This window comes from Triturus cristatus, chromosome 2_2, assembly GCF_964204655.1.
Source record: "Triturus cristatus chromosome 2_2, aTriCri1.1, whole genome shotgun sequence".
Lineage (NCBI taxonomy): Eukaryota > Metazoa > Chordata > Amphibia > Caudata > Salamandridae > Triturus > Triturus cristatus.
In genome coordinates this window covers 826439377-826467070 of record NC_140582.1, presented here as the reverse complement: position 1 = coordinate 826467070, position 27694 = coordinate 826439377, and the positions used below count along the sequence as shown (strand labels likewise).

Genomic DNA, 27694 nt, shown 5'->3' with positions numbered 1-27694 from the left:
TTACTACTAGTAACGTTATATTTTGCAAACTTGCCAGAGACCTCCACTACTGGGGCAGAGACCTCCACAACCAGGGCTCAAAAATCACTTCTGAGGATTGTAAATCCAAAGCCATTAGCCATTAGCTAAGCGGGATATTGTTCCATTAAGGTGCATCTCTGTTTTTCTCTCATTCATTGGCGACATAAAATCCCTGGTGAGGATCGGGTATTACCCCTTCCATCATTCTCATCCATACAAACGCCCAATGTCATTCCTCTCCATGCTGACTAACCTACTAGTCATTTCAGACAGCCATGCATGCAGGGGGTGGTTGGCTTGGTCTAATGATGATCTATGGAAGGATCCTATTTACAACAACAGTCTAATGTGTGGCACATATATTCTTGCAATGGGGGCTACTCTCTATGGGAAAGCTGTCTTTTTTAACCCCTTCGACGCCCATGACGGAACGGTTCCGTCATGCACGTCGGTTGGGCTGTGCTTATGACGGAACCGTTCCGTCATGGCCCCGCCCGCGCTCAGAACCTTCAGCGTGGCGCGGAAATCCGCGCCGCGCTGAAGGGGTTAAAGGATTCCTTCAGGTGATTGACATGCAACATGTGGCTTGGATAATATTGTGAAATACTACCAAGACATGGAAAATATGCACCAACACATCTCTGTAATTTCAGGGAAGAGTGCAAGGCAATATTCCTGCCCCTCAAGATAATAGTGGTAATACGCAAAAAGTGCCAATGTCACTTTTCATGGCCAACTGATGCACTAGGCTTTATAGAGGCATCTCATTTTAGGAGGAACACCACCTGCCCACCTCACACCTCTGCCACAATGACCTCCACCACCTTCATCTGCAGAACCTCTACCTCCATCTCTACCTACACCAACTCAGTCTCCAATACCATAACCTCAACTACAACCATCTCATTCTTCAACACAACAAAAGTACAGTCCTCCTCCAACACTGACTTTAAATGACTGGCCGTGTTGGACCCCCCCTTGGGAAGACAGAAGTAGAGAGGTAGCAGAGGAAACAGTCATGACAGACAAACTAGGACACAGTGCAAAAACAGTTGGGTAGTTGGCAAGGCAGAGACAAAGTTAAGCATGTTATCAAGGAGGTCATGAAGCTATATAAAGGTCAGAGCTACTCAATTACTTTTCTCGAGTATCCAGACATCGCCAGCTAAGTTTGAGATATACTGAATGATTACTCACTTAACATTTCTGATTAACCTCAGGAACTCCTTGAGAGCAGCTAGAGACACATATTATGGGGGATGGTAGTAGGCTACACAAGCAGACTGGGGATGTCAAGGGCTGAAATGACCCTCAACTGCTGGTGTTTTTCTGGGCTGGCACTGGGAAGGGGAGATGATATCGGTGCTAGGGGAGCAGCTGGAGTTAAGTGGGCCTCTAGTTCTAAGGAGGAAATAGGTGCAAGCCCAGATAGTGGTGGGGCCTGTACTTAGAAAACCCCTGGATGATCTTGTTGAAGGCCAGGAGGAGCCCTAGTATATACCTCCTCCTGGTTTGGAGTATCCACATTACACACCCAGCCCCAGCTGGCTCTTCATTCACTACAAGGAGTCTTTTGGTGGCAGTTCTTTTTTGTCTCTGGGTCAAGCACTCCATGTGCTGGTATGGGCATCCTTCTCATTGGTGGTGGTGTCAAGCTGTCATGCCCACCTCGCAGTTGAGGATCTACTTCCTTGCCCCATGTCCCAGTTTGATGGCTGTTTTCTTGCCCAGTCCACTGAAAAGGAATGTGGAAAAAGACAGAAATGTAAGTTCATATGTTGAATATTGCATATTAAATGTTTTTATTAAACTGTGCTATTATGTCCCTAAATACAAGAACTGAGATTGTGTACCTAGTCCAGCCCAGCCTACTGAAAAAGAATGTGGAAAAGACAGAAATGTCAGTTCATATGTTGAATATTGCTTATCAAATGTCTTTATTTAACTGTGTTATTATGTCCCTAAATACAAGAACTGAGATTATGTATCCTTTACCAAACACAATCCAATGTTTATCTGTGAATTTGTAAGAACTTCCAAATAGTAAGGAATTCTAATTTCCTAAACTTTCAAATGAGGAGAAAGGTTTTGTATAAACATTTTATTAAACGTTCAAAGGAAGGTTTGCAACATCTTAAGCAGATTGCCTGTCTTATAGTTAAGCATATTTGTACAAGTCAAGAACACATTTTGAAGGAATATGTCCTACAGTTGTTTTAAAAGCTACTCAATGTCAACACTTATATAATCTTGATAACTATTCTAATTTAGGTATACCCTTTCAGTTTATACATGGTCATTTATTTAAGTACATGCTTCAAAGATAAATTCACAAATATTAATGTTGTTAAACTATTTGTTCCATTGCAACATGATAATTTGGCTTGCTTCAATATATTAATGTTTATTTTAGCATGGCTTGGATTGCTTTTCTAATGAACAGGTATCATAGAGTGTAATATCCTGACTTCTCAGTCATTGTTGTTAAACAGCATGCAATATTTGCAAGAATATAAGTAGGTGAAAGGCTGTGGGAGCTTCATTGTTGATTGTGTATTCTGAAAATGTTCAACAATTTTTAGACACAGTATAAACTGGAGAGAAGCAATATTAGACAGAGAGGACCTCCAATCCAGGGACATCAGGCTGAAGGTTGTGAGGTAGCTGTAAATACCTTTTCTTGCTGAAGGTTACAGAAAAGGCACATCAAGTCCTTATATGTCTGTTCAAGGAAAACATTGCCACTTAGATGTGGAGACAAGAACAGCAGCTACTGTCACTTTATTGTACACTGCTTTAATTTTTCAGAAAAGGTATGCATGTGGATATCATCTATGCAACTAGAGAAGGCGTATTTTGGTGCTAAGGTTAGACAAGGAAGAGGTCAGATATTTTGCTGCAAGAAACTCCTTCGGCAAATATTACAGCATTTTGTGTTGTTCTCCCTATTGACAAATAATATTGCCACTATTTGTATAAAATCTTGTATTAATTTTATGTGCACTAGGTTAGCATTTTGATGATTTTAATAAATCTTTATAACATCTCCTTAGCTTCTTAGTGTTCTTGAGTGTGGCTAATCTTGATGAAAGACAGTTTAGTTTCCAGTGCCTATTCATGTGAGTCCCACAGGAATGGCTGCTACCTAATAAACACCTTAGTTTTTCAATGCTCAGTGGGTTCAAAGGGATTTCAGTCCATAGGATTGTCTGACTTATAATGGGACATTGATTAAGTACTTGGTGCTAGAGGTTTGAGAAAACCCTTTCTCGGGTGGTGTTCTGGACTTAACTCCATTAAATAATTCAGCATCATATACATTAGGTTTGAAAAAATAGAAATTAAACAGTTAGCATGTTGAAGTAGTGTTTTATCTGCTTTGTTATACCAAAGAATTTGAAAAGCAGATAAATATTAAAACCACCCAAAACTACATGTTTGGTAGTATTTTTAACCTTTCATACTTTTTATTACACATGATTAACATGGGTTAATTACAATATGGAACATTAGAACAAAGCTCAGTTGAAACACATAACTGGAACCACCAAAATAAATTTGCTCTTAAGGGAATTCACAAATAATAGACTTACCATTGATCTGCTGCTTAAACTCTTCCAGCTGAGCATTGAGGGGTGGCCAATCTACACTCAGGAGAGTTTGTACAGTTGCATCTTGAGAGAGAGCGCAGAGAGTCTGACTTTCAGGCCAATTCCCGAATGTTCTGAGCCTTAATCCTGGCCCAGTGACAAAGGTCCTCCCATTGCTTAAAGTATTTTTTTCTCACCGAGTGTCGACATGTTGACACCCACTGCATTGTAGCTTGTGGTGATTTCTCTCCAGATGTGGGCCAGCCATGGATTGAAAACCTGGTTCCTTGGATCTCTATAAAACTGATAATTCATTTGGAGGACCCCCTCACAAATTGTCCCCAATTCTTCATCTGTGAATATTGGGGCCCTTTCATATTGTCCCTCATCCATATTTGCGTTTATGGAAAGGAGCAGCTGGATGAATGAGGATGGAGTTGTAATTTGGTTATTCCCCATCCTTTTTCGAATTTCTTGGTTTTTGTGGTGGGTGGAAATCTCTGATTTAATAGCAGAGATCTCTGTAACTCCCATGTTTGCAAAAGAGATGCCTGCTGTATGTCAGAGGTACACCCCTGCATGTAGAGAAAACCCAAAACAATGCATACAATCGCAAAATTAATAAGAGGGATTGTTTGAGTACTTCATTTATATTTAAAACATCAGATTATTATGTGAAACTTTGTACTTACGTGTTCTTCATCAAAAGAAGGTTTAATTTTATAGGCAATGAAAAGGTATATTTTTAATTGGAGTATGTTGATGACATTATTCAAATTAAACAGAGGTGTCTCAGGGATGATATTGGGTAGTGTTTCACCATTCATCATTGGCAGGAGACTATCTAAATACAGCAACCAAACTAACTGCTCAAGGAAATAATGAGTTAACAAGCTAATGTGGCATGGATTGGGGTCAAGATCTACTTGCAGGTCCTGTCACATAGAGATGTTGTACAGTATGAAACATGCTTCTACAATCTTGCCCACATCTTCTGTGGCGTGCATCAGCACTCCACCCCCTCTATGCGTTAACAATATCTGCATCGCAACTTAAGAACTCAAATGTGCATTCAATCACAGCTTATGTATGTCTATGTGTCGTACTGTACCTCATTTGAGGTATTGTGATTGGAAATATGCAGGGTGTGAGGAGAGTAGGAGAGAGTGCATACCCATCATCACCTGCAATAAAGACATGCAAAATCGGTTGGCGTCAGCATTGCGTGTGTATTGTGTTATAGTGATTCATGAGTATGTTTGAGAAGCCACTTCCAGATATTCCTCACTGTAATGTATTGTTACTTATCAATGAGCCATATGTTACCAAAATCCACACCAACCTATTTAGGTTCAAAACGTGACTGCTGGAAGATGCAGCTATTGGTTGTGCAGGAAAGAAAGCATACACAGTAGTTTTGGATCTCTTGTTATCAAAGCTAGATTGCACATTGATGGTGTGCTTGCAGTGTCTGTTTTGGAAACTGTGTGCTGTGTGGTGAGGTGGATGAAGTTCCACATGGGTGAAACTAACAGCGTCTATAACATAAAGGAAGTGGCAAAGACATAAAATAGCCTTGCTACCCTTGGTCTCTCTGCCAGTGACTGTGGCATGGTTTAAACTGGTGCACTCTTCTGCTGATATATCTCAGTACCTAATACAAGTATTTGTGAAATGCCCATTGTCAGAGCCGACCTTCTACAAAGATCCAGTGGCCATGAAATAGTGTGCAGCCCAAATTTTGACATAGGCAGGGATAGCCTTGGAATGGACTGTAAGAAAATCAAGCTCCTGCTCCCAGTCTGCAACCATGTCAAGCATCAGATCAGAGGAGAAGACAAATCTTGCAATGACTGCTTCTCTGAACATACCAAATATGTTAATCTTCTGCGAGTAAACTCCCTCTCTCCACCTGAAAAATGTATTCCTCAAAATGAGTGGTAAAGCAACAAACGTGCACTCCCACAGTGAAGGGAGAGAAAGTTATTCGGTATGTGACTTCATTTTTATGTCGACAGCCTGGATGTGATTGGTTGGCGTTGAAATACGTTTCAGCAGTAGATGGGCTGTGTTTATGAGAACAATCACTCTTGCATTAACAGGTGTGCTAAACTGTTATAGCATTCAACAGTACTATCTTTAAGAAAACTAAAACAAATAAGAAATGGATGTTAAAAAATACCCTGTAGTAGGTTTACACAGAATTTACTTAACAGTTTACAATATTATTGGCTCTTAAAAAAAAAGTAAGTTTTCACTCAGAAAAAGTGAATTCCCTAAAGTAGTAAAAGCCCTCACAAGTGTAAGAGTAAACTTACATATATAGATTTACACACATGTCAGTCCCATTCACAAACGTAACTTGCACATGAATAAATATACATGTTTAAGTTTGTGCCTACACTTTTGAGTAACTTAGGGCCTGATTACGATAGCGGTGAATCTGCCACCGTCAGCCTGCTGCTGGCAGATTCACCGCCAACTTGCGGCCATTCTCCGCCCGCCAAATTACGATGGCGGGCGGTTTGCTGGCAGACAGGAAGACCATCCACAGTGGGTCGAACACAGGCAATCGTTCTCTATTGCCTGGTGGACCTGGAAAGCATACCTAGAATGGTGGCAGTGCATAGCAGCCGCCGTCTGCCACATTAGGATGCTTCATCCCCGCCAGCAGTAGATGGCGGTTCAACCGCCATTCACAGGCTGGCAGGGTTTGCATTTGGGGGACGGTTGCGGGTCCCCCTTGTGTTGGGAGGAGTTGGGTGTGCACTGGGGGGGCATTTCCCTGCACCACGTGGCAGGCACCACGTGGTGCCTGCCAAATAGTGCAGAGAAATGCCAACATTACATTTTGGACATTGCAGTGGGTGCTGCAGCCAGCAGCACCCGCCGCAATGTTAGAGATACACGATGCGACCGCCGCGGTGGCAGTCGCATCGTAATCTCATGTGCGGGACCACCTCCTTAAAGGTGGCCGGTCCCAAGCCCCACGACGATGGTGGTCAGTCGAATGGTTTCCAATACTAGTGTTTGTTTTACAAATGTGAGAGGTTGCACTGACTTTCCTAACATTTATAGTTGTATATTGTTAGGTGCCATTATCTGAAAGTTTAAAAAAAAAACGTAATAAATAAATCAAATAATCAATGATTGAAAGTGAAAACGTTCATAATCAAGAAAAGTAATTGTCGGACCTGACACTTTCAGCAGGGTCATCCCCAAACGTGTTGCCTTCCCCCAGCAATATTTGCTTAATTCGCTTTTGTGGACCTTACACTTGAGAACTGCTAACCAGTGCTAAATTGCTTGTGTCTCAGCTTAAGATATGGTAGCATTGGCTTATACCCAATTGGCATATTTAATTTACTTGTAATTCCCTAATAGAGTGCACTAGAGGTGCCCAGAAACTGTAAGTTAAATGCTACTATGGTGCTCATATGTTGTGACATGTTCACCATATGGTCAGACACATAGGGATCATGATTTTTTGTCTTTGAATGTTATATTGGGATAGGAACCTTTTCCCTAATAAGTGAAGCAGTTAGGAACATCCTCTGACATGAGTGTATACAATTCGTATTGTTGTATATATGTGTCATGTTATATGTTGCGTACATTGTCATTATAATTATTTATATGTGATAGGTTTTGATATATGTGTTTTTATATGTGTTTTTAAAAATTGCAGCCCTGAAGAAGTTCTATTTATAGAACGAAACGCGTTGGCTGTGATACCATAAAGGAATCAATAAACAAGCAACATTCCATATTTTTCAATACGGACTGAAGTTTTTGATTTTTTTAATCACAATTGGATATGTGGTGCAGTTTTGACGTTGTTTGAAATGACACAATAAATCTTTTGCCAGGCCCACACTTTCCCTTTTTATACATATGATTCACCCCGAGGACAGGCGGGGGACAACTTAGAGGGCAGGATGCAGTGTATTTAAAAGCCTGGGCATGCATGTTTAAGTTTTACATGTCCTGGTAGTGAAATAATCTTAAATTCATGTTTCACTACTGCATGCCTATCTCTCCTATAGGATTATATTGCAGTTACCTTATTACATTTCATAAGTGTGATCTCCAAATTGGAAGAGATGAGCAGTTCATGTTTGATGTCCCTGGAATCACAAAGTAACATTAAAACTTATGGTGAAATCAGATTTTAAATTGCCATTCTGAAAATGCCAATTTTAGAAAGTTGGCATTTTCCTGTCTTAGTCATTTGGTTCCTGCAGCCTGACTCTGATCACATGACTGGGTGTAGTTGACAGATGTACTTTGTGTATTCCTCCTAGATAGCCACACACAATGAGAGCTTAGGCGGAACTAAATGTGCCATCACTGGCAGGATGGGAGGGAGAATCGGAGCCTAGCTGCACTTACATTTGAATAGGCTGTGTGCTGTCTCCACAACAGGAGCTGCATACCCATTGCAGTTAGTCTGAAGCCAGGGATAGGAAGGCAGGGTATTTGGGTCCTTCAAAGGCATGCTTCTAGAACCTTTTCCCCACTTCAAAATAACAACTGTTTATAAAAAAGGACCTCAGAAACTTCTTATTCAGTACACTTCTGGACCTGCAGATACTCCACCAGGAAGAGGGACTGCTGTGCTGCTGAATGGCTGCCCTTCTATTGGACTGCACCCTGCTGAATTACTGCTTTGCTGTGCTGACCTGCTGAACTCCTGCCTGAGTGAGTAGGAATATACCACAGTCTCCTGAACCAAGAACCCAGGAATCACTGACACAATATCAAAACTATAAATATCATGATACCGAAATATTGTAAAAAATATTGATTGCAAAAATATAGTTTTTCTATACATACAATGGTAATAACAAAAATATATACAAACATTTTATTTTACACTAATATCGAAAAATATATACAAAAATACCGTTGTTACTATTAATATAGTTTAAATAAGAAAACATAAATATTTTACATATAACATTAATAAAATATAAATATGTTTAATTAATATTAAAAACATTTTATACATATTTACTAATTCAAACAAATACACACACATATATAAAAGTGTGTATACTTATATATACATATATAGTATAAAACTATTGACAATAATAATCATTTTCACTTATATAGATATCTATGTATATATACATGTATGTGTATGTATATATTTATACACATAAAAATATACATCAAATAAACTGCAAAAAGTGTAATATTTTTCCAATGTATTTGTACATAAAAGTAAACAATATATAAAACTATAATATGCTAAAAATATCTAAAAAATCACATAAATGTATAAATATACACATATTAAATTCAATTCAATAATGCATAATATTAATATGTATTTAAGCAATATTAAAAAAACTTAAACTATTTAAATTATAAATATAGTATCCCCACTCCGATGTATACAACTGTAAAGGAAAGCTTTGGACTCAGGACTGGTAAAAATTACAATTCACACTCTAGTGAGTGCAACAGTAGGGAAAGCATTAGACATGGAAGGGGTAAAATTTACTATTCACACCCCCGTCTGTGCAACAGTTGGAAGAGCGTTGGATTGAGGAGGGGTAAAATTTACTATTCCCACTACACCTTATGAAACAGTAGGGAAAGCGTTGGACTCAGTAGGAATATAATGCACTATTCCCACTCCAGTCTACTGATTGTTTTTTTGTCAATGTGTTTATTAACTTCTGTTCTATTTGTCTAACCTGGTGTGAAAACCTTTTTGTGTGGTGTTTTCACTGTATTACTGTTTAAAGTGCTGCACACATACTTTACACACTGCCTCTAAGTTAAGTCTTACTGCTCTGTGGTATGTAACAGGGGTTGAGCACAGGTTAATTTGGGGTTTGCTTGTGCCTTACCCCGACAAGGATTGTGGTTGCTGCTTGACCAGTGTCCCTCCTCACCACCCAGTCAACCAGTAACCCAATTTCTCACAGTGATAATGAAGAAAAGATAAGAAACACTATGGCAATTTATATTTTCTAAATGGTAAAAATGTTATTTATCAATAAATACAATTGAGATACACTTCAAATTAAGGCTTGATTATGGGTTACATTACGGTTAGGATCAGAGTTGAAGGAGGGGGTGGATTTAGGAATAGTGTAATGGTTAGGGGAAGGGTTAAAACATTAAGGACAGGCTTAGAATCCATATTATAGTTTGTAATATGGTTACACTAAGCTAAAGAAATAGGTGTAAAGGTAAGGCATTGAGCTATGATTAGCATTACGGTTGGAATTAGATTATGATTAATGTACTGGTTATGATAGGGTTATGGATAACATTAGTGTTACTACAAAAGTGAGTTAAAAATTAACAGTAAGTTTAGCAGTAAAAGTACTAATTACGGACCAGCTTTAAGATTAGAGTGGGTGTAGAGACAATGTAAAACTTTTGAGATTGTGAACATTTGATTATGGGTTAATCATCGTATAAGTACATATACCATAAAATCGTGGTTCATCTGATGACACCGAACACAAGTGATTGCCTTTGTTGAAAAGATACAATTCTATATTGATTGATGTTTTTGGACTGGAATGACTTGTTGGATAGATGAAGACAACTATGAAGAGCCCCAAAGAAGGGCTCTCCTTTCACAATGAATTCTGAGTATTACTATGCAGCAGCTACAATCCAATGCCTGAGACAGTTTTTTAGATGCATGTCCGGCAAATACTTGAAAATGTTACAAAATATCAGTATATTTCATAATGAAAATATCTCAGTATATTTCGTGTACTGTTGGGAAATCCAATTATCCTTTCTTCTTTTGAGCAGAGTTGAACAGTGGACTTTAGATGGTGAAAGAGATTTAATACTGGACCCCGAGGATAAACGTGGATTCACTTAGAAGCCCTACTTCTATAAGCAGGTCTTCTGATTAATGAGTTTTTAAAGTAATACAGGGGCAAGGGTAGAATGAGGATAAGCAAACAGAACTCACGCTAGAGATAGGAAATGTCACAAATAGACCCAAATCGTCATTGATGCCAGGAAGTAGCATACGATTGCCAAGCCATACTTCTTCGGAATATGTCCTAATTTGTGAGCCTTAATTGTTTCTGCCTGTATCAATTATGCCTTAGGACTAAACAAATAATGATGTGAGCAAAACACATGGACAAAATAAAAAACAAACAGGAGCATATGCATTGGGAATGCCAACATTTATCAGAGTTTGGGCGGAGAATATTTAGCGAGGTCCCTGGAATCTGTAATTAATGATTGCAAGCCGATATTCTGACCCTCACTGAGAGTGGGCCACTCTGAGTGGCAATGAAGAGCGGGTCGAAATGTGCAGTGCTTGGGCATTCTCTTGGCACAGTCTCTCATCAGGAGATGCAGTAAATTCAAAAAGCTGACGAATTTGCAAAATGGTATCTAAATATTGAGGAAGTATTTTGTAGTAGGAATTATTCAATCTAACATCTTGATATCAGTGTTTTTGTCACATTTTCAAAAGCTATTCTGTGATTCTGCATCTGGGACTTCTCAGGTGGGAGAGAAGCTACTTGTTTTAACTATCCGTAAAATTGGAGCCAATGTGCAAACATAGATTTCTGACATTCTTTGGTCTGTCGCATTTCGACTTCGATTTCCACTGCTTCTTCAATATTTAAAAGTGTTGTGAGTCATCGTGTGAGTTGTATTAATAAAGCTCAGCTGCATTTCAGTTACAAACTCAGGACATTTCAGTCTGTTTCATATTGCGTGACATTCATGGCTATCGTAACTGGTGGCGTAATACAAAACGATGGGGCTCTCGTGTAGAATGTGGTGAGGGGCCCCCTTCGCTTCCATGTCTCACGTATACTTAAGGCCCTTGTGATGAATGGGGCCCAACGAAGGGCGTGAAGGGAGTTGCCCCTGTACAGCAAGGGCTGCAGGACTTGTGTAATGCCTCTGAGACTAAGAAATATATTGTACACTTGACTTGAGTGTTGCCGCTTTTGCTTTGATTTCAACAAAATAGTTCTGGGCACAGTCCCAAGTCATTTACAAAAGCTCATGGCGTTTTACAAGCTTGAACTGTTCTTACCCAATGATGTCCTCGCAGGAACCGCGTCTTTGTTGATCCAAAAAGACACCCATGACAGCACAACCGTCAGTATGCAAGGGATATATGTCTGGATTGTGAAGTACCCCATGCGGCGGCTTAGATCAAAGAAAATTGTCATAGTAACATAATCCCCTGAAAAAATAAATAAAACCGTCTTATAATGAGCTCTGTATAGAACAAGGCTTTCTAGTTAATATTTGTTTTAATGCCACTCCAAAGGATGCATTTGTTACATCTTCAAAAGTATTTAGCATTTTGTCCACTATGATTCAGGGATGTTTGAAATATATTCCATTGCAGAGCAAATATGGGATAGTGTTTATTTAATAACATGATGATTTCCACACTCCAATTGTATTTTTAGTTCGAATTAAAAAATTAATCGACACAATTCAAAAATAAAATATTTCCTATAAAATACAATCATTGACATATATCAAGTAAAAACAAAAAATAAATATGATGATTTCCAAATCAATCAAATGAACACTCAACTATCTTTATCAGTTCACCACACCTAATTATATTGTATTGACTGTTTTGAAGGGCTCTGTCGCTTTCTCCAGTATGATGGTACTTCTGCTTCAGCTGATTGGAAAAGGACTATCATTTTATCACCCTTATAAAATCCCCATTTCTAATGTTTTAAAACACGTAGTCATCAAATGAGAGGGACAGGGGCTTGGTAGGTCCGGCATACAGGTCTCTAATCGATATGGCATGAACAGAACTGTGCAGTTCCTAAAGGGGACTTGGAAGTGGCAATGAAAGAGGGGGAGGAGGGTTAGAGAGCAGGTGTTCCTGACATAAAATGGAAAATAAAAGTGGAGTAGCTCCAAAAAGGAGGAAGGGCCCTCACACACCCAAAGGATGTCATGCTTCATCATAGGGCAGCTCCTCGTTGGGCCAGCACTGCAATGTCCAATGGGCACCACAGGGGGCTCTTTGCAGTAGGTCTTCCCAGGTTGCTGCCGTGAAGCTAAGGACCGGGGGCCACCAACATCCTCATGTGTGGATGTTGGCAGCCCCCGGTCCTGAAGAAATGCTGTTGATCCTTTTGGACAATTGAGGGCATGAAACATGTCGACCATATCCACATATTGACAGTTGGTTGCTTTTATTAGTAGCAGAGGAATCCAGTGAATAAAATTGATTTTGGATCCCCTTAGCTATTTTTAAATCATTTGTTGTTTCCCTCCTCTACTCACTACCCAGACGGTGTTATGTTTTATTTAGTTTTTGGTGCATGTGTGTGTATGTGTGTGTGTATAAGTGTATATATATATATGTGATTGTATGATGTGAATGTATTTGTGTGTGTGTGAGTGTGTGTGTGAATGCACAAGAGTAAATGACTGTGTATGTGTGTGTGGATGCACCCCCATGCTCTAATTACTCTCAAACACTGACCTGCTAGCTAGTTTCTTCTATTTAATGACATAAAAAAATGAATTGCATGTTAAGTTGCGAGCTGCTAGTTTAATATTCGCATGGAAGCTATTCATAGGAGTGGATATATGTAAGATCAACAACATTTGTACATTTTTAAACTCAATGGTGTTAATTATTTGCTATACAATGTAGTGCCACACTCGAATATGGCACATAGATATTTTCCCCTTATAATGCTTGTTAGACCTGGCATTTCTTGGCGTGATTACCCCTGACTTTTTGCCTCTACCTCCTCTACTTTTGGTGCTGTGCTAGATTTTGTTTTGCCAACTTAGATGCTTTGGACACTTTGCCACTGATAAACAGTGTCAAAGTGCAAGTGTTCCCTGTATAAAGTATAATGGTAATTGGTTGTCCATGATTGGTATGTTTGCCTTCCTAGTAACGTCCCTAGTAAAGTGCACTATGTGTGCCAGGGCTGGTAATGCAAATGCTGCTAGTGGGCCTGCATCACTCATTGTGCCACCCACACAAGTAGCCTTAAAAAGGGAACTCAGATCTGCCATTGCAGTGCCTGCACGCAGTTTGTTAAACTGCCATGTTGTTCTGACAATTGCACTCACTTGCCAGACCTTACCCTTCCCTTTCTATGCACATTAGACACCCCTATGGTAGGTCTAGGGTACCCCCAGGGTAGGGTGCAGTGAATGTGAAAGGTAGGACATGTACTAAGGTGTGTGCCATGTCCTGACAGTGAAATAATCTCTATTTCGTTTTTCACTGTGGAAAGGCCATCTTGCCCATAGGATAGAATGGGAAGGCTGTGTAATATGTTTTCCAGCCTATCTTCCTAAAGGCTTAAGATGGACAGGTTAAGTTTAGTATACCTGAACTCACAATGTAATAACGCATCTTTCTATGAAGATGGTTTTTGCATTGTGTGTTTATAAGCCACTCTTTCAGAAGTGTCTGGGTTTTTGTGCTCCAATATTTCTGTGTGTCTCTGCCTGGTTGTGGATTGACTGTCTGGATTTGAAAGCGATAGGATCTGGGGAATGTCTTGACCCAGGGGAGGAGGTGAGACAGCAACTGGCTGACCTGCATCTGGAGTGTAGGGGGAGGAGTAGCCCCTAGAGGTGAAGAGGCCAGGGTTGCTGCTATAAAACAATTGTCCCATCTCCTGCTGAGTGATTGAGAATCCAGACCCCACTAATCAAAGGAAGAAGGTGTCACTGGCACGGAGGCACCCAGAACTGGGTTGAACAGGGGTTAGTGCCCCCTGAGCACAAAGACTTCAAAGCCATTGAGAAGTATAACTATGAAAGTTGAAGCCCCTGAACTTTGGAGAATGGCTTGATCAAGATTGAACAAGACTGGAGTTACTTTGTTACTTTGGGAATTCATTGCCCACTTCTATTAGGCTGGAGGCTGACTACTTGCGGTTTAGGAAATCTCTAAAAACCTGGCTATTCTCCCTGGCCTGTAACTAACTGATCCTCTATCTGCTCTCCCTCTCTTCTTCTGCTCAAACTTATCAGCGCCAAGAGACCTGCAGGTGAACGTGCGCTTATATAAATTCCCATATAACATAACATAACTTCGTGGTCAAGAGGAACCTTTGCCAAGGAAGAAACAACTGAATGGACTGAAGGAAAGGACTGACCCTTGCTGTGTATTCTGGGGCTGGCCGGCAGTTTGCTGTTTTAGCCAAGGAAAGGTTGAAGAGACTTTGCTGTGTGCTGTATCCCCGTGCTTGAAAGGACTTTGCTGTTCTGTGTCCTGTAGTGAGGATATGGACACACCTACAGACATTGCTAAGTTAGCATAAGTTAGACATGCTTGGCTGCCATTTTGCCGCTTTTGCTCATGTTACTACATGCCGCATATCTCGTAAACACTTTGCCTGCTCGCTTTCACATGAGAACAGTGCATTTCACATATTTAGTTGAACACTCTGCTCCTCGTCTGTACAGTGTGTTCAAGGTCGAAAAACAATAAACTGTTGATTTGCTTTGGTCAGTTTCACGTCCCTAGCCATGACATAGAACACAGCTGCAAACCTGGAAATCTGGTGCTTTTAATATTGTCTTGCATGCATGTTAAGACACTTGGAGAAACGCTTTCCAGGATAGAAGAGCTGTGTTTGTCCGGAGATGTAAATTCCTACATCTGAGCTCGGAGGTATGGGGTCCCCCTGACAAAGCCTGGAGGTCTTCTATAACTATAATAAACTAGCTTCGAGCACGGGGAGGGTGGCGAGGTGCTATAGTCCTGTTTGCACTATCATTATACTATGATTTCCCCTTTTGTTCTATATGGAATAGTAACAATGCTGATTTATTTGATCTTATGCATATTGTTGCTAGTACTGGCGCGTGTACTGCATTATAGAGCACGTTAGTTAAAATAAACATTTTAAACTACTCCTTGGCTCTATTTACTCATGTTGTACGAGAGTTGAACAAAAGAGTCTTCTTGTTCCCACGTATCCTGAGAGGGACGGAGTAGCATGTTCTAGGATGTCTAATCATTGGTAGCTTCGCTATAGCACGAAGAATGAATGAGACACTATAGCTAGTCGGATTAGCTAGCTAGCAAGAAACCGCAAGGTGTACGCTGCGCTCTAGAAGTATTTTAAATTAGAAATTAGAAATTAGAGTCTGGGCACTGAGGTTGGTATTTAGGTACACCACTACACACTGAGGTCCTGGTTTCCTGCGCATAGTTCTGTGTGTGTGCAGAATCCCTGCAACAGTCCTGAAGTAACTTATCCCCAAGGGCCCGAGGTGAGTTGGCTCCCTGTTGCGGAAACACAGGAACACAAAAGTTTCCAGGAGAGTCTCTGCGGCGCTGTGTGCGCTTGCTTGTTGCAGCCTGAGACCCTCGTAAACAGTGCCCTGTGATTGTGGGCTCCTGGAGTCCAAGGGAGGATCAGCGACGCTGTGCTAGTGTGCTTTTTGCAGCCTGAACCTTTTGTGAGGATTGTCCAGTTACTGTGTGCACGGGAATCCAAGTGAGTCTCGAGACGCTGTGTGCATGTGCTTTGTGCAGAATGAGACCTTCATGAGGATTGCCTTGTTATCATGTACCCGGAATCCAAGTGAGTCTCATTGATGCGGTGTGCGTGAGCTTTGTGCCGCGTGAGACCTTCGTGAGGATTGCCTTGCATCGAGCATCCGGAATCCAAGCGAGTCTCACGACGCTGTGTGTGTGTGCTTTGTGTAGCGTGAGACCTTCGTGAGGATTGCCTTGTTATCATGCACCCGGAGTTAAAGCGAGTCTCAGTGACGCTGCGTGCATGTTCATCGTGCAGCCTGAGACCTTCGTGTGGAGTGCCCGGTGATCGTGCAAAGACAAAGAAGACTCAGCGACGCTGTGTGTGTGTGCCCTGTGGCAGCCTGAGATCTTCGTAGCAGTAGCGGCCCGGACCGGCAGTCCCAGGGGAGCTGAGTCGCCGGCCCGAGCCCGCCGTTGCCAAGTCCCAAAGATTGCATCGGAGGCCCAAGTCGCTGGACGAGGAGAGGAGTGTGAGTTTGCGCCTCCCATGTAACGTGTGTTGGCTCCTGGGGCAGGGCACGGGCTCAGAAGGAGGCGCTCTTGGCCTCTTTCTCATTTCAGCAGTGCAAGCCTCTACTTTGGCTCGGATCGTGGCCCGTATTGCCAAGGGAGTGGCAGTACCAGGGCCGGAGTGTGGAGCTGCACTATTTGTGTTATACGACACCCGTGTGGGGGGGCAACTGTTGTCATAGGCTACCTGCGAGTCAGCACGAGTGGCGGAGGGACCGCCTAAGGCACCGTGATCGGTGCCTGAATGTATTACGGATTACTCTATTTCTGCATAGCGGAGTACCCGATTGTCGTATTACACACTGCATTATTTCTGCATAACGAAGTACCTGATTAGAGTATTACGCATTGCATTATTCCTGCATAACGAACTACCTGATTAGTTTATGACGCATGGCATTATTTCTGCATAACGAACTACCTGATTGTCGTAGGACACATTGCAATGTTTCTGCATAACAAACTACCTCATTAGCGTATTACACAGTGCATTATTCCTGCATAACAAACTACCTGATAAGTGTATTACGCATTGCCTTATTTTCGCATAACAACGTACCTGGTGGTTGTATTACGCATTGCATTATTTCTACATTGCTCAGTGCCTGATTGTTGTGTTACGCATTGCATTATTTTTACATCGCAAAGTGCCTGATTGTTGCGTACGCATTGCATTATTTTTACATTGCAAAAGTGCCTGATTCTAGCATTAGGATTTGCATAACATGATGTTAAGATTACAGTGCACTGTTTAGAAGTGCTCATTAATATCGCCAGAACTTACAAGTGTTGGCTGGCCTAACAACCGGCCAAAAGGAATATTACAAATACACATATGTTGAATGTATATTGTGTGGTCTTATTGTGTATCTTTTTATATAAAGTTTATACTCGTTTTTATAAAACTCATGTGGAGTCTATTTGTAGTGTCATCATAGGGTTGCTGTGAGCGTGGTTGCAAATACTTTACACATTTGCCTTGAAAATAAGCCTGGCTGCTCGTGCCAAGCTACCAAGGGGGTGATCAGGGCTATCTCAGAAGGTGACCTTCCTTTCCCTGACGTGGAACCACGGGTCCCTAATTGGCCCAAGGTACCTACCTCAGCCAAAAAGGGATCCCGGGTCTAACAATGCTCAAGGGTTTGTTCAGACGTTGGCCCCTCATAGATGTTGTTAACTGCTTTTGAAGAAAAGAAAACACTTTTTATATTTCTTTTCTCTTCCTTGAAGCATGATGTCCTGTTTGAACAGTACGGGGGTATGCTGAAGGCACACAAGGATTATGCGGACCCAACCACTGCTGTCCATTTTATGATGTGTTGGACCTGACATCCTTGGCTTGGTTTTCCCCCTTTATTTTGCCTTCAATCCACCTGTTTTTGCTGACTTCACCCTGCACACTTTACCATTGCTAATCAGTGCTAAAGTGCATGTGCTATCTCTCTAAAATATGGTTACATTGGCTTACAACCAGTGGCACATCTAATTTACTAGCTAGTACCTCGTAAAGTGGTACTACTTGTACCCAGGAACTGCAAATTAAATGTTACCAGTGGGCCTGCAGCAATCATTGTGCCATCCTCTTCAGTAACCCTGTAAACATGTCCCAGGCCTACCATTGCAGCCTATAAGTGCCGTTTACACTGCCATTTCAACCTGGCAAAAAAAAACCTTTTGCCAGGTCTAAACCTTCCTTTTTAATGCATATGAGTAACCCCTAGGGTAGGATCTCAACAGCCCACAGGGCAAGGTGCAGTGTATTGAAAAAGTGGGACATATACTTTTAACTTTTACATGTTCTGGTTGCGAAAAACTATTAAATTCGTTTGTCACTACTGGAAGGCTTACTGATCCTATAGGATGACATTGAGTTACCATATTACATTTGTTAAGTGATAATTGTCAATTGGGAGCGTGTAAGATATAGGAATGTTGAGTTTGCTGTCTAAAGAATTGCACTGTCACCTACCGCACTTGCACAGCCCAAAGACTCTGCACTCTTACAAAGGGTTTCCCACAAGTCTTTTGTGTACACAGACAAGCTGGGGCCAGGGCAGCAAGGCAGAGAATTCCAGACACCTCTGTAGAGGGAAACTCCAGAAGCATCTCCCACCTCAAAGCTGGCATCAGGTATAAATATAGAACCCTCAGAGCCCACTCTTAAGTACACTTTTGGACCAGTGGGAGACTCAGAAGAAGGATTGCTTTGCTTCTCTGATCTGCTGCAAGAAGGACTACTGCCCTGCTGCTGGAGTGAGAAGGACTTGACTTGCATCTTCAACCCAGGACCACCAGAGTTGCTCCAAGGGCTAATTAGCTGGCGACAGAAAAATCTCCAACCCACTTAATCCCTTCACTTGGATCCTGCCTGCTGTGACTCCTGCCACCAATTCAGCCACCCCAGTCCTTGACCCTTGGAAGTGGGCCTGAAGGTGCTCTGCCAGCCCAGCTGCGGTCTTTTGGGCAGAACCGATGCAGTGTGATGCATCTCCTTGCAACCCCACATTGGAACCACCACTGCATGTCGCATCCCTGATACAGGGCCACACAGCTCTTCGGAACTGCCTCTACACAACACCTCCTCGACACAGAACCTCGCATCACAAACCTGCAACTACTCAGAACCACTGCAGCGTGACACGTCCTTGATGCAGGATCTCCCATCGCAGCTCGCAGCTCATCAGAACCGCCACTGCAAAGTGCATTCTCAACGCAAGATCTTGCAATGCTCCACATCCAGGATTTAAGGTAGGTGAGTTAGGTAAGCCTAACTTGGTCTGTGTATCTGATCCATGCTCCATTGTGGTTGGCCTGAACTTGTGACTTTCACTCTGTCTTGCAAGACCAGATAAGCGCAAGTGGCTCTTTGGTGTTATATTTACCAAAATCTTCAAAGTTGCATATCTCCGGTTCAACTGTTTGGAATTTTCTCATTTTGGTCTCAAATAGTTTACTAAAATATAATTTGATGTGGGATTTTTCTTTTGTTATATTTTCACATTGTGACTGTTTGACATGCTGCATAAATACTTTACACCTTGCCTCTAAGGTAAGCCTAGCTGGTTTGTGCCAAGTGACCAAAGGGGATGAGGTTAATTTGGGGTTTGCTTGTGTTTCAACCTGGTGAGAATTGTGTTGCTGCTTGAGTATGGTTTCACCCCCCTCAACGAGTCAGCCAATATCTTACACTATGAAAAATAGGCCAAGTTTACCCTTTCTTCACTAAACTCCCAGGGTATCAAGACCAAGCAGTCAAAAGATTCTCATGGAGGTATTGTATGGTACAAGCCATCAGAACTCTACGGTCAGGCAACAGACGCAGTAACGTATTGTACAGCCAACTGCTTACCGTTCTGTTAAAAAGAAAGTATTTAAATCTTACAGAAAAATGAAATAATACAGAGCTCAATTAGGTTCTTCACCCCTTTGGTATCCTCTCACCACTATCATAGTGCACTTGTGTCTACTGTCCTCTGTTTATAGAATGGGTATAGGCAATATTTACTCATTGGTGAATTTTACTAAAGAGTAGCCAACAGTCTTGTTATGGAAAAGTAAACACTTTTTACATTGATTTCCCCTTTCTTGAAGACTGAATTCCAGTCAGAAAAGTACAGGGGTTGTGCAGAAATCACAAAGGCGCTATGGGGCCCCAAAAGTTGTGGTTGAGGTTGCTTGCCACTTGTGCCCTGGGGTCTGTTTTACTTTATTTATACAAAATGGGTCAGATTTGCGCTTTCGGCACTTAACTCCCAGTGTATTGAGAGCAAACAGTCGAAAAGATTCTCAGGGATGTAGTGAATGGGGCAAGACCTAAGACCTCAACAGTCAGTGGTTAAAAAGAAAGTATTTAAATCTTGCAGCAAAACAAAATATTACAGAGCTTAATTAGGGTCTTCATGCATTTGAGATCCTCTCACTGCTGTCTAGGTTCCCCAGTGTGGTGAGCAGTCTAAATATTGAGTTTTAAATGTCGACCTACAAGTATATCGAGTTGTAAATATCGTAGGTAAAGAATATCGAAGTCAAGAATATCGATGGACAGAATATCGACCCCAAGGTAAGTATTATCGAAGTTAATAATATCGAAGTCATGAATATAGATGTAAGTAATATCGTAATCAAAAATTTCGATGTCAAGAATATCGATATTTTATTAGTGTAATCTATTTTAATATGTATTTTATTTGTATGTGAAAGATTATTGTAATGTATTTTAATACATTTAAAAATAAATGTTTAGAGATTAATAATTATTTAAAATATAATTTAGCGTTTTAGTATCAGAGCGGGTTGTGGGTTTATAGGGGAATAGGGTGGGAAGTAATTTAATTATAATTAATTAATTAATATGTATTGTTTAATTGGTATTTATGATTAATTAATTGTTAATTAATTACTAACAGTTAATTAAATATATTAATTGATTAATTAATTGTTAATTAATTATTAATTGTAAATTAATTTTATTAATTGGTTAATTATATAAGGTATAATTAGTTTAATATTAATATTTCTTTATTGGTACTAATTAATTTGTGATTTAATTTTATTAAGTGATTAATTGATGCTTAAATTAATAATGTGAATTTTTATGTGCAGTGGGTTGTGGGTTTATAGGGGAATAGGGTGGGATGTAATTAAATTCAAATAATTACTGATAATTTTTAATTATTTGTAATTAATAATAATATTTTGTTAAATAATTATTAATTGGTAATTAATTGTTATTAGTACGTTAAATATAGTAAATATAAATAATTTATTATTTCATGTTCTTTGTTGTTATTGCTAATTAATGTATTGTTAAATAATAATTAATTTGTGAATAATTGTAATTTGGTAGTTAATATGTATACATTTGTAAATAATAAGTATATTAATTATAAAGAATGTATTAATAATTGTAATTAATAGATAAACTGATATTTAAATGTATTGTGTATTTTGTATGTGTAGTGTGTTGTGTGTTAAAGGGGGAATAGTGTGGGATGTAATTTAAAGTTATTTATATAAATATTTATTTTAAATTATTGGTATTTAATAATACATATTTTGTAAATTAATTATTAATATGCTATTTTTTTATAACTAATAATTTAATTGGTTATTATGTTTATAGAATCCCTATGCTATCCAGTGCTTTCCCAACTGTTTTACTATCTGGAGTTGGAATAGTAATTTTTAACCCTACGCTATCCAGTGCTTTCCCTACTGTTTCACTTACTGGAGTGGGAATAGTAATTTGTACCCCTACGCTATCCAGCGTTTTCACTACTGTTGCACTTTCTGGAGTGGGAATAGTAATTTTTATTCCTACGCTATCCAACGCTTTCCCTTCTGTTGGACTCACTGGAGTGGGCATAGTAATTTTTACCCTTACGCTATCCAACACTTTCCCTACTATTGCACTCTCTGGAGTTGGAATAGTAATTTTTACCCCTACGCTATCCAACGCTTTCCCTACTGTTGCACTCTTTGGAGTTGGAATAGTAATTTTTACCCCTACGCTATCCAGCGCTTTCCCTACTGTTTCACTTACTGGAGTGGGAATAGTAATTTGTACCCCTATGCTATCCAACGCTTTCCCTACTGTTGCACTCTCTGGAGTTGGAATAGTAATTTTTACCCCTACGCTATCCAGCGCTTTTCCTACTGTTGCACTCTCTGGAGTTGGAATAGTAATTTTTACCCCTACGCTATCCAGCGCTTTCCCTACTGTTTCACTTACTGGAGTGGGAATAGTAATTTTTACCCCTACGCTATCCTGCGCTTTTCCTACTGTTTAACTTACTGGAGTGGGAATGGTAATTTGTACCCCTACGCTATCCAGCGTTTTCACTACTGTTGCACTCTCTGGAGTGGGAATAGTAAATTTTACCCCTACGCTATCCAATGCTTTCCCTACTGTTGGACTCACTGGAGTGGGAATAGTAATTTTTACTCCTACGCTATCCAACGTTTTCTCTACTATTGCACTCTCTGGAGTTGGAATAGTAATTCTTTTCCCTACGCTATCCAACACTTTCCCTACTGTTGCACTCTCTGGAGTGGGAATAGTAATTTTTACCCTTACGCTATCCAACGCTTTCCCTACTATTGCACTCTCTGGAGTTGTAATTGTAATTTTTACCCCTACGCTATCCAACGCTTTCCCTACTGTTGCACTCTTTGGAGTTGGAATAGTAATTTTTACCCCTACGCTATCCAGCGCTTTCCCTACTGTTTCACTTACTGGAGTGGGAATAGTAATTTGTACCCCTACGCTATCCAACGCTTTCCCTACTGTTGCACTCTCTGGAGTTGGAATAGTAATTTTTACCACTACGCTATCCAGCACTTTCCCTACTGTTGCACTCCTTGGAGTTGGAATAGTAATTTTTACCCCTACGCTATCCAACGTTTTCCCTACTGTTGCACTCTCTGGAGTGGGAATAGTAATTTTTACCTTTACGCTATCCAACGCTTTCCCTACTATTGCACTCTCTGGAGTTGGAATAGTAATTTTAACCCTACGCTATCCAACGCTTTCCCTACTGTTGCACTCTTTGGAGTTGGAATAGTAATTTTTACCCCTACGCTATCCAGCGCTTTCCCTACTATTTCACTTACTGGAGTGGGAATAGTAATTTGTACCCCTACGCTATCCAACGCTTTCCCTACTGTTGCACTCTCGGGAGTTGGAATAATAATTTTTACCCCTACGCTATCCAGCGCTTTCCCTACTGTTGCACTCTTTGGAGTTGGAATAGTAATTTTTACCCCTACGCTATCCAACGTTTTCCCTACTGTTGCACTCTCTGGAGTGGGAATAGTAATTTTTACCTTTACGCTATCCAACGCTTTCCCTACTATTGCACTCTCTGGAGTTGGAATAGTAATTTTAACCCTACGCTATCCAACGCTTTCCCTACTGTTGCACTCTTTGGAGTTGGAATAGTAATTTTTACCCCTACGGTATCCAACATTTTCCTTATTGTTGTTTTTTTGGAGTTGGACTAGTAGTTTTATTGTGTCTGATATTTCATATGTTTTGTATTTTTTTTTCTATTGTAATATATCATTAATAATAAAAATTATTCACATTAAAAATATTGATTATTATTTGCTATATGTAATTATTAAATATTTATTAATGTTATTATTTTATGTGTATAGATGTATTGGTAATTTTAAAAAACATTTAATAATTTATACGTTACAGAAATTATTAGTAAAATTAATTATTCAGTAAGTATATACATTATATATTATATGTACATGTTTAATTAAAGTTGTATTAAATTATATATATTAATTATACATTTTAAATATTATACAATATATTTAATTATGTTTATTTAATTTCTAAGTATAATTTGGTTTATTTTATATATATTTTTAAAGTAAAAGAAAAACGATATTTTTAATAACGATATTTTTGACATCGATATTTAATTTTCGATATTTTTGTACTTACCATGTTGTAGATAGGATGTCGATATTCTTGACATCGATATTTTTGTTGCGATATATTTGTCTGTCGAAATTATGTCATACAACCCCCCAGTGTATACTGTCTTCAGTCCATAGCATGAGCATACACATTAAGTAAGCTCAGGTGGAATTCACTAAAAATACCCAACAGTCTAGGTATGCAAATCAGTCCAAATATCTTTCATCAGTTCAAATTCATCATTTAAAAGTCTTAAATTCAAATTGACAAATTCTTCTGCACTATCAGTCTCTCACTCGACCCAAAATTAGGCCCCACTTTTACTTGCTTCACTGTAGGTACATTTCTGGCAATGCAATTGGGCATTCTTAGCGTACTAGCTTCTTCTGTGGCAGCTCTTGCAATGCAGGGGCAACAGCGGTGACCTCAATCAAAACTTGGAAGCTGGTCAAAATCATCCCAGCAGATTCTCATAGTAGCAAGCAGTCTCATGATTAGCGGCCTACCACATCTGGTGCATCCAGCCTCTTGAATGCAGCAGATGTGGATTTTGATCTGGTCATCAGAAGGTGGGCAGCTGTGACAGTTGAGGTCTCTAGGCAATTCAGAACTCCCAAATCAGCAGCAAGAGAAATCGCTAATGTTGATAGACAATAGTCTCCTGGGCACATAGAAAGATGCAGAGTGACACAATGATGCTTGACACTTTAAGTGTTGAAGCACTTTACAGCAGAACCATTTAGAAGACTGGGAAACCCTTTCACCACATAGAATTTCTTCTTGTTACATGCTAAACCAGAGACAATCCAAAATACATACCATTGGGCCCTGGTACATACCCTCTCACCACACACAGAGTGCAGCTACCCTACATACTCTACACATTGAACACACACACATGGAATGGCAGCACAAGGTATGGATTCACATTAAAGCAGTACTCTACAAGAGAGGTGTCAGCAGGCTGTGTTCTGTCCTGAAAAAGGAAAGTGGTCTGGCCGTGCTAAAGATTTACAAAAACTTGATATTCTGCTACCATCACATTATGTGACTTACCCACTCTGTGCACTCTTTCAGGTCACAGAACAGGCTCTAGATGTTCCTTTACCAGGCACAGGCCTAGGCCTCTGCTCAACTGCTAAAATGGCGTGATGGCAGGGCCAAACAAAACAAACCATAAGAACAGCAGATGTACTTGCTGTCAGGCACTCAGGCCAGGTGTACACGCCTATTCATAATGAAGGGGACATTCCCATCCCAACAATTCCAATTTAATGTAGATGTAAATTTAAGGCCCAAATATTTTGATGTCTGAGTTACTTACAATTTCTTTCCTGAGACAATCTAAAAATGTCATATTTATTTTTGTCAACATACACATTTTTGTTATAATCAATACAAGTGGATTTTCCCACTGAGGAACTATACCCTGATTTACAAGTGCTGAACACCAATAGGAGTCCTGTCCATGATATAACATCATCTGAAATTTTTTCTCAGGTAACCATTTCTCTATTATAAAGGGAAGCCGTTTACTTTGCAATTTCCAAGACCATACCATCAATCATTTACCAAATTGCGGCATGGTACAGCCCTGCTTCAGTTGTTTACTAATTACTATTTTACTTGGCTTCACTATTTCAAATCTTGCTGAGCTAAAGTGATGCTGAATCAATGAACAATTACTGTAATATCATCCAAAGTTTGTTGTGAGTGACATTATCAAATGCAACATTATAATCCTCAAACCTGCAATCTACTTTGGGAACACCTGCTTCCACAGCCTATGTTGACAATGTGCTCAGAAGTGTTATGTTATTAACCATGATGGCCTATTTGCAAAAGCTAGCTTTCTGTATTGGTAATGTGTTATCTACCATCTACTGTTCAATATGTTAATTTGTAAAAATAAACCCTTTAAATCTAGCAATTCAATCAACCTGTAATTGGCTGCATCATGCAGTGTCACTTAGGGCATATTGCCTGTCTGTTTTTCCTAAAAGGAATTCTGGCAAGTTGAACAGGGCATCCAGTCTGTTGTTAGACTACACCAAGTATGGAAATCATACATGTTCATGCAAGATTTGGTAATTTAAGATGGGCTCTTGTGGTGCTTTTAAACAGCAGCCCCTGATTCATTGTTCACCTGCATCCTATTAGAAGAACATAACTTTTGGAATCCTAAACAACAAAACCACTTTACATGATTCATGGTTAAATATGTATGCAGTTGTCAGAGAAGGCCTTCTGGGGAGTGAACAGAAGGGAAGAATCTATCTTCTAGAATTGGGCTTTCAAAACCCATGGTGTGTCACCAAAGCTGACTATTTATGCTGAGGGAGTGACCCCTCTGACATGTATCAAGTTGAGTGAGTGCCAAATTCTTTGTGGAACTTCCTCCATAAATCCTTACTTCTAGGCTCTTCACCAAGTCCAACTTTAGAAAGGCAGGGACAAAGAGAAGATCAGATTTGGGGTCAAAGGCCTGCTGTCTAATTTGTTTAGCCGAGCGATTCACGTTGGAGAAGCAGAGCCTCCTGTGGAAAGGAGAATGTTCCCCTTTTAATCCTCTATTGAAGAGGTGTATTTGTTTTCTGATTATAAAACAAGACAAAAACTGCAGGGAAGTAGGCCTTTTAGGCAACTTCCTACCTACTTGATTAGTCACAGTCTTAGCACTGTCTTTGCTCTCTCATTTTCATAATATTCCCTTGTGTCTGACGATACCCTTATGCTGAGGTTAAATAAGGGTCTAACCTCTCCCTTACGCCATTTCTATGCCTTCTGCATCACCAAGGATTCTAGAAATCAGCTCCCTGTTGGTTGTTCCTTTTGGATTACTCACCTTTTTCTTTGCTATAATTTGAATGATAACTAGCCCCTTTCAAGATTCGTACATTGAAGTAAGTAGACTCCTCCTCATAAAGCAAAAATAGATAGTAAGAGAGCCCAACAGCAAACACACATTAACATCCCTGCAAATTATAGGTTAGTTGTACAGCGTTATGGTGCAGAAAGGGTGCAGAGGGATCATTAAGAAGATAATGTGTCATGTGATATAATTTTATAGCACACTCTTAAAATTGAGACCTTTCTTAGCAATGTAATATTTACTGTTAATTCGTATTACCAAATTTCCATGATTCATCTTGCAGTATGCAGATGGGTGAAAGATCAGAAATTGAGGGCCCCAAAATTGATATCTGAATACTTCACACTGATCTCTGCAGCAGTTCCACAACCCACTGAATTTATCCCTTCATGATTGTATGCAGAATCCTATCTAATTCCCCAGGAATGTCTTGCTCACAAAGAAATCCTTATGAACTGACAAAGGCACATGCCTCACTTTATGTTTGGTAGGAACAGCATTTGCTTAAGTTGAATTGGATGTGAAAAACCTTTCACTTTACCAAATTGTTTCCTAAATAAACTCTTTGTGTTTGCCTAACACACTTTCCAACTCCTTTTCCTTCCTAAAGATGCCCTGCACTCACATCATGTCTTTTGCGAAACAAACTTGAACCTTGGCATTGGGATTAAGGGTGATATCAAATTTCCCTTGATGTCTCCAACCAAATACTTGCCATCCATCAATTGCTACATACACTTTGCCAA

General features: G+C 39.9%; 1 protein-coding gene across 1 annotated transcript in view; it reads right to left on the bottom strand.

Annotated features, from left to right (window-relative positions):
* Window positions 1-27694, bottom strand: part of LOC146862838 (gamma-aminobutyric acid receptor subunit gamma-1-like) — a 644159-nt gene that overhangs the window by 112267 nt on the left and 504198 nt on the right. Inside the window, exon 7 of the mRNA XM_085643311.1 lies at window positions 11662-11814. Within this exon, the coding sequence (XP_085499437.1) occupies window positions 11662-11814 (153 nt within the window). The remainder of the gene's footprint in view (window positions 1-11661; window positions 11815-27694) is intronic.